This window comes from Pseudopipra pipra, chromosome W (genome assembly GCF_036250125.1).
Source record: "Pseudopipra pipra isolate bDixPip1 chromosome W, bDixPip1.hap1, whole genome shotgun sequence".
Lineage (NCBI taxonomy): Eukaryota > Metazoa > Chordata > Aves > Passeriformes > Pipridae > Pseudopipra > Pseudopipra pipra.
Genome location: NC_087580.1, coordinates 19,841,341 through 19,849,221, shown reverse-complemented (window position 1 = coordinate 19,849,221; position 7,881 = coordinate 19,841,341). Strand labels below are relative to the sequence as shown.

At 54.8% G+C, this 7,881-nt stretch overlaps 1 protein-coding gene across 1 annotated transcript; it reads left to right on the top strand.

The window, feature by feature from the left end:
- Positions 1-387: 387 nt before the first annotated feature.
- Positions 388-4,340, top strand: LOC135405500 (zinc finger protein 572-like). Its single transcript, XM_064640202.1, has 3 exons — positions 388-465; positions 3,035-3,113; positions 3,303-4,340. Exons 2-3 carry the CDS (start codon positions 3,062-3,064, stop codon positions 4,139-4,141), a joined length of 891 nt encoding a protein of 296 aa, XP_064496272.1. The 5' UTR covers positions 388-465; positions 3,035-3,061; the 3' UTR covers positions 4,142-4,340.
- The last annotated feature ends 3,541 nt before the right edge of the window (positions 4,341-7,881 follow it).

Below are 7,881 nucleotides of genomic sequence, written 5' to 3'. Positions count from 1 at the left end.
ACGGACTCCACTCTATCCCATAGGACGGAGCAGACACGGACTCCTCTCCCTTAGCGGGAAGCAGCGGTGGGACCCCCATCCCTCTGTGCCGCGGGAAATAGGGGATAAAGTGAAGTCCGTGAAGGAGGGAGGGGTAGGGGAAGGTGTTTTATTAGGATTCGTTTGACTTCTCATCCTCCTGCTCGGATCTGAGCCGTTCCCAATCCCATCACTGTCCCCCCGTCGGGTCTTTGTACCGGCGATCGAGCAATGCCCTGTTCCTGCCCCCCGGCCCGGGCCGCGCCACAAAATGGCGGCGGCAGAGCTCGAGTCCCGTCATGATTGGCTGCTTCTCCCGTCACTTCTCGCCCTCGCGCGTTGATTGGTCGGATCGGGCGGGCACTTCGCTTTCCGGGCCGGGGCAGCGGCGGCAGCGCCCGGACGGTGCTGAGGCGGCGGCGGAGCTCGGAGGTGGCCCCGGCGCAGGTGGGACCCGCGCTCGGTCCTGCCGGGGCTCGGGGCTCGCTGCGGGCGGAGGGGGCGGGAGGCGCCGCGGGAAGCGGGGTCTGGCGGGCTCGGCCTGCCCCGGGCGGGGCGGTGTCGGCGGCCCTGGGGAGCGGGGTCTGGCGGGCTCGGCCCGCCGTGTCCCCCCGTGTCCCCTCCCCAGGGGCCGCTGAGGGAGCGGCTGCCCGCGGGCTCCTCCTTCCCGCTGAGCCTCGGCGGGCTCGGAACGGGTTTGTGCCTCGACCTTGGCCGCAAACATCGCATTCGTTCCCGGGGCTGCGACAAGCCGATAATGACACACTCGAGAGACACATTGAGTCGTTATTGTTTCAGAGTTGGCTGCTCGGGGCTGTTTCACAAGTCAAGCACCAACTCGCAAAGCTTTTTACTATTTATCATCATCATCATCATTGCTAGGCTTCGCAAAGGAAGATTTAGGAAGGCTCTATCCACGTTTGTTACAAGCACGCTGGTGGCTAACGAGGCCAATACGAGATAGACATATCCGATTGCAAAAGGCACAGCAGAAAGACTCCTTAGGTGGGGTATTCTGCAAGACACGATTCTTTCTGCGTTGTCTTTTCTCCTCGAGAGTGATCCTGCGTGCGTTCTCAAAGGAAACAGCAGCATTATAGATGGTGTGTCTCCAGGCCTTCCAGAATAGACCAGTAATGGTGATCAATATGGCCAAGGTTGAGATGTTGTTTCAGGCAGTCCTTGTATCTTCTCTTTGGGGCTCCTCTCATGCAGCAGCCGGTGGCAAGTTCACCATAAAGCAAGATCTTAGAGAGGCAGTGGTCCATCATCCTTGAGACGTGCCCTGCCCAACGCAGCTGTGTTCTTAGTAACATGGCCTCAATACTTGTGCCTGCTGCCTGTTCTAGAACAGATGTATTGGTCACATAATCTGACCAGTGGATGTTTAGGATTGTACAGAGACAGCGTTGATGGAAGCGTTCCAGGAGTCGCAGGTGGTGGTGGTAGATGACCCATGATTCAGATCCATATAAGAGAGTAGACAGCACTATGGCTCTTGTAAACACTGATCTTTGTACTTTTCTTCAGGTGTTTATTTCACCAAACTCTTTTATGAAGCTTTCTGAAGGCACTGTATGCCTTTGCAAACCTGTTGTCTGTCTCTCCGTCAATCTCACCATCCGAGGAGATGAGGCTGCCTAGGTAATTAAACTGCTGGACTGATTTGAGCTCTGATTGGCCAATGGTCATATGAGGATGATGGAAGACTTCCTGAGGTGCTGGTTGATAGAGAACTTCTGTCTTCTTTAAACTGACTTCCAGCCCAAAGAGCTCAGCAGCGTCTGCAAAGCAGGATGTTAAACGCTGCAGAGCTGCTTCTGTGTGAGCGACGAGGGCGGCGTCATCAGCATAAAGCAGCTCCCAGACAAGATGGTTTAAGGTCTTGGTGTGGGCCTTCAGGCACCTTAGGTTGAAAAGGCTTCCATCAGTATGATATTGAATGTAGATACCATGCTGATCATCGAGATCTGCCGTGGCCCTTTGGAGCATCCTGCTGAAAAAGACTGTGAATAGGGTAGGAGCGAGAACGCAGCCTTATTTCACACCATTAGTTATTAGAAAGGGCTCAGAAAGTGCATTGCCATATCTGACTTGGCTGTGCTGATCCTCGTGGAGTGAGATGATCATTTTAAGGAACCTGGGGGGACAACCTAAACGTTCCAAAATCTGCCATAGACCTTTTCTGCTCACAGTATCGAAAGCCTTGGTGAGGTCGACAAAGGTTACATAGAGACCTTTGTTCTGTTCCCTACACTTCTCTTGCAGTTGTCTGAGAACAAATACCATGTGGTACTCCTGTTGGCTCTGAAACCACACTGACTTTCAGGTAGAATTCCTTCTGCTATAGTGGGTATTGGTCTGTTCAAGAGTATTCTTGCCAGGATTTTGCCAGCAATGGAGAGCAGAGTAATACCACGGTAATTTGAGCAATCAGATTTAATTCCTTTCTTCTTTTAAAAAGTGATAACGACTGCATCTCGAAGGTCTGATGGTAGTTGCCCTAGTTCCCAACAGCGCACCACAAACTCGTGAAATTTGGTATGGAGTGCGAGGCCCCCATGTTTCCAGACTTCGGGTGGAATTCCATCAACCCCAGCTGCCTTGCCGATTTTCACCTGCTGAATGGCCTTGAGGGTTTCTCCTAAAGTGGGGGCACTATCCTATTTATACCTGTTAGCAAACAAAGCAAAACAAGCTTGCAAGCAGCTAGGAGACATTAAAGCTCGACAGAACACTTGCTGTTTTAGACTCAGCCCTGGAGCCCTCCTGCTACCAAAACCTGGCAAACCCAAGGCACTGCCCAGCATGGATCACCTGGAATGTGGGTCATCAGGTCTGTGCCCAACATGGATCACCTGGAACATTGGTCACCAGATCTGTGCCCAACATGGTTTGCAGCTGGGGCACTTGTAGGGGTTATTATGGACACAAGACTCCAAGTGACTTCTAGAGATGGACTTGGGCAGGAGGAACCCCCTACTGCTGTGTTCACACCTTGTTTTTCCCCCCACAGCAGGATTTCTTCCCAAACCTTGGCCAGATGGAGGAGGAGGCTGCGAGGAAGAGGAAGATGCCCCAGGACCCCCAGGCAGGTGAGGAGGAAGTCAGTGCCCCTTTGCCCCTGTCTTGTCCTGTATCTCCCAGCTGAGCATCACCCCCAGCTGCAGGACAACCCCGCTGCCGCCGCCGTCCTGCCGGGGCCAGAGTTGGGGAGATGTCCTTGGCCTTCCCTCTGGGCCGGAGGCAAATCCCCTCCCTGTCCTTCTTCCCTCCTGCCCCAGGCCCCGAGCTGAGGACGGAGAGCCTGGAGGACAAATCCCCCCGGCAGAGCCTGGTGGGAGAGGCCGTTTTGAAGGGCTCCACGGCGCAGGAAGGCAGCGGGGAGGGAAAGCCACGAAGGTACCCCAGGAGGAGGGGCTCCAAAGCCAGCCCAGGGTGCTCTGAGGAGGAAAGAGCCAGCCTGTGCCAAGAAGGCGGCCAGAGCTTGAGCCAGAGCTCCAACCCGATGGTCCCTGAGCAGCCTCCCAGCAGGAAGAAACCCTACAAGTGTTTGGAATGTGGGAAGAGCTTTAGCAGGAGCGACCACCTGATCCACCACCAGCGCACCCACACTGGGGAAAGGCCCTACAAGTGCTTGGAGTGTGGGAGCAGCTTCAGCTGGCGCTTCTGCCTGATCCGCCACCAGATCGTCCACACTGAGGAACGGCCCTACAAGTGCATGGAATGTGGGAGCAGCTTCAAGAACCGCTCCAACCTCATCACCCACCAGCGCCTGCACTCCAGGAAACAGCCCTACAAGTGCTTGGAATGTGGGAAGAGCTTCAGCCTGAGCTCCGACCTGGTCCGCCACCAGAAGATCCACAGTGGGGAATTGCCCTACAAGTGTCCTGAGTGTGGGAAGAGGTTTAAGACCAGCTCACATCTCCTCCTACATGAGCAGACACACACAGGGGAGAGGCCCTTCTGCTGCACTGACTGCGGGAAGAACTTCACCCACAGCTCCCACCTTGTCATGCACCGGCGCATCCACAGCGGGGAGAGGCCCTACAAGTGTGATGAGTGTGGGAAGAGCTTTACCCAGAGCTCTACCTTGATCACACACCAACGGACCCACCAGTAAGCGAAGCCCTGTGAGCACCTCAACTGTGGGAAGAGCTTCATCTGCTGTTCCAACTCCATCAGCCATCAGAGGACCCACATTTGATGATCCACAGTGTGCTGGTTTAGAGGTAAACCAGCAGGGGAAAATGAACTCAACCCAAAAGAGAGATTATAAGTCAGAATAACAATTTAATAAAACAATACAATAAGTACGATTATACAGACAAACAATTGGTTTTAACCCACAAAACCCAAATCTATAACCCAGCACCCTGGAGCATGAACACAGTGGTGTTTGTTGGGCCCCCTGAGTCCAAAGTAAAGGGAGAGGGGGAAAAACCTGTTGGTGAGGGTGCTGTTGCAATCTGGTCCAGAGTGGTGGTTGCAGTCCGGTCGAGGGTGGTGCTTGCAGTCCAGTCGAGACTGGTGGTGTGCAGTCTGGTTGAGAGCGGTGATCTGCAGTCTTCCTCTGGATCCCACGAGTGGTTAAAAAAGTCCCAAGACTCCAAGATTATATATTCTCCAGTTCAGGCAGGAATGCTCAGTACTTTCCTCAGGGCGGGGAGTTTCACAAAGGGTGTGAGAACAGGGAGGCACCCTTCTATAAGGCAGGCCTCTTAACACCTACTTGGTAGCCTGAGGAGTCAGGCTGCTCTGGGCAGAGGGTATAAATAGTCTATTGAAAACAGTTTCTGGGAAATGGCATGGAAGGCTATAGAATACACAGTTTTGGGTTACACCCATCCAGTGATGAACTGGTCTCAGCTGTCCTAACTAGGACACACAGTGACCCACATTACAGGTGATGCATGCTGGTCAGTGTATTGGGTTTGTGTGGCCAGGTTTTGGTAGTAGGGCGGCTCCAGGGCTGGGTTCTGTGAGCAGCTGCCAGAAACGTCCCCCATGTCTGGCAGAGCCAATTCCAGCTGGCTCCAGGACGGACCCGTTGCTGGCCAAGGCCGAGCCCAACAGAGATGGCAGTGACACCTCAGGGAGAACGTATTGAAGGAGGAAAAAGTCCTTGTGCAGATGGAATTGGGTGCAAAGAAGAGCAGAGTGAGAACAGGGGAGAGGAACAGCTCTGCAGACCCCCAGGGCAGTGCAGAAGGAGGGGCAGGAGGTGCTCCAGGCACCAGGGCTGAGATTCCCCTGCAGCCCAAGGAGGAGCCCACAGAGCAGGGGGAGGCCCAAAAAGAAGGATGTGAGCCCGTGGGAAGCCCGTGCTGGAGCAGAGTCCCTGCAGCTGCTGCGGCCTCAGAGACCTCAAAGGGTCTCACTCAGCACCGCTGGTTATGGGGCCCCCACAGGAATTGTCCATCCTGGCCCCAAGTCAGGTCTGTGACTTTCTCTGAAAGTTGGAAAACAAAAATAGGATTCCACTTGGATTGTTCTTCAGGCAAGAAAAATAAGAAGTTTCCCAGGCTGTTGGTTAAACTGCAGGAGCTGGTTAGACAGCACCAGTTCCTGGCAGCAGAGAGTGTTTCTGAGCAGCTCAAGAGCAGCTCAGCCCAGGGCTGTTCATCAAGGCTGAGGCCTAAGGAGCATTTCTCAGATCACAGGGAGGCCTGGGGGGTGGGGATGCACCACCACACCTGGAAAGGTGTCATCCCAAGGACTTGCACAGCTGGGAGGTGTTTTCAGTCCCAGGCCCCCCTGGTCACCCCCCAAGGTGCTGGACGGCCCTTCAGACCCACCTGAGGCCACCCCTGTCTCCACACCCTTTGCAGGGCAGCTCATGGAGCCTCCAGGACAGGAGATGGTGCCTCTGGACCTGCCTCACAAGGGGCTTCTGCCACCCCCGGGGCCACAGAGGGGACAGGGGCACCCTCAGCTCCTCCTGCCACAAGCTGATCTGGGACAACACCCCGAGCTCCCAGGGCCTGCACAGGTCCTGCTCCGTCATGGGCTTTATCAGGATGCTCCTGTGCTCCTCAAATAAAAGCACACAAAGCTGATAATCCGCTCAAGGCCCCCAGAAGTCACATATCTCCTCAGCAAAGCAAAACTGATCCCATAGGAGCAATTTGTGGAACATTTATTAGGAAAAAATCAAAAAAACAGAACAAGGATTGACTGACACAAACTAGGAGTACCTGTGGACTCTGCTGCCGAGTCACTGGCAACTGCAAAGTGTTTCTGTACTTACTGTCTAAACCTTCTACATCAATGCCTAGCAGGTATTCTTGTCATCACCAGTGTAAATAAAGTTATTAGCAGCCCCAGCACCTGGTACTTCCCCAGGTAAATATTTTCCAGGTGAGAACCCCCTGCCTGTATTTGCAAAGGCAAGTCCCAAAAGGATGTTTTTTCCTATCCAAATGCTTGAATTTTTAATAAGGTTTAATGCAGCATTTTGTTACTGCCCCCAATCCCAAAATTCCTCCTGCTCCAGGCTGCAGCTTGGGGTGTTTTGGGGTGAGAAACAGGTGGGGGAAGAAGAAATGGGAAAAGGAGGTGGAGGCACAGAAATCTCCCTCAGAGCTTTTCCCTCCTTTTTCTCTCTTAGGTGTCTTGACTCCCACGCTTTCACAGGCCTGTTTTGAATCAAAGCAGCTGCTTCAGGAAATCCCTCTGAGTGGAGAGACAGCAGCTCAAAAACCTCCTCCCAAGGGCCCCTCCATCCCCTTCACCCACAGTCTGTGAGTGCCACGGGTGGGTCAGGGGGAATGGATTCCACCAGCCTTCCCCACACAGAACCATTTCCTACCCCTGGGCAGGGCCTCTGCTCCAGGGAAAGGCTCCATCTCTCCCAGAACAAGAATTTATATAAAACCATGCCCAAACCAGCCCTAGCTGTGGGTATTGAGCAGCAGCTGAAGCTCCCAAACTGTTTCTGGGCTGGGAAGCAGGAAGGTGATGCAAGTTTTTCAAGTCCCCTTTCCCAAGAGCAGAGGAAGGGGCAGGAGGGGGCAAAGCTGGGCAGGGCAGAGGTGGTGCTGGGGCCGGGGGGTCTCTCCCCTGCAGCAGGGGGGACACACCCATGTCTGCTCAGGGGGCTTTGCTCACCTGGGGCTGCATCGAGAGGTCTCAGGGCCCCCCTAATCCTGACCCCCCCAAAGGTGCTGCTGCAGGAGCCCCAGAATCATCTGTGGGACAACTCCAATGTGGGTGGTGGGTGAAGAAACCTCATGGCACCCCCGGCAAGGGCTTTTTGCTCTCTGTTCATAACGAGCTTGAACACCCCAAAGAGCAGAGCCAGGGAACAGCCCCGGTTCATTTGTGCATAGGGTTGTGGCATAGCAACAGTGGCACAGGCTCCCACATCCCCTTCCCTGGCTCCCACATCCCCTTCCCCAGCTTCCACATCCCCCTGTCAGCTCCCACATCCCCTTCCCTGGCTCCCACATCCCCTTCCCCAGCTTCCACATCCCCCTGTCAGCTCCCACATCCCCTTCCCCAGTTCCCACGACCCCTTTCCCGCCTCCCACGTACCCCCTGAGCATCTGTCCTGGTCCTATTTTATCTGGGCTCTGTATGACCCTGAGCTCAGCTCTGGGCTGTCAAACCCTGTCCCTGCCTTGAGGGGACCCGGGGGGTTGGGTGACCTGGCAGGGGGCACAGGATCCTCTGCAGCTCCCTGGAGGTGCTGAGAGCAGTGGGCTGTGCCCTCTCTACCACTCACCAGGACACTGGGAGAGGGGGATGCCGAGCCCAGTCAGGGACACCAGGGATGGGGTGGGAAGGAGCACCAGGATCCCTTGTAATGGAGTGATTAGAAGATGGAGTCTGATGACAAGATGGAGTCTGCTTCCCCATTGT

What these genes read in the sequence shown, in the direction of transcription:
- LOC135405500 (XM_064640202.1), top strand. Translation starts at nt 3,062, where the DNA reads ATGGAGGAGGAGGCTGCGAGGAAGAGGAAGATGCCCCAGGACCCCCAG. An exon ending in GCCCCAGGACCCCCAGGCAG is followed by an intron (nt 3,114 to 3,302) that starts GTGAGGAGGAAG and finishes CTCCTGCCCCAG; the next exon opens with GCCCCGAGCTGAGGACGGAG.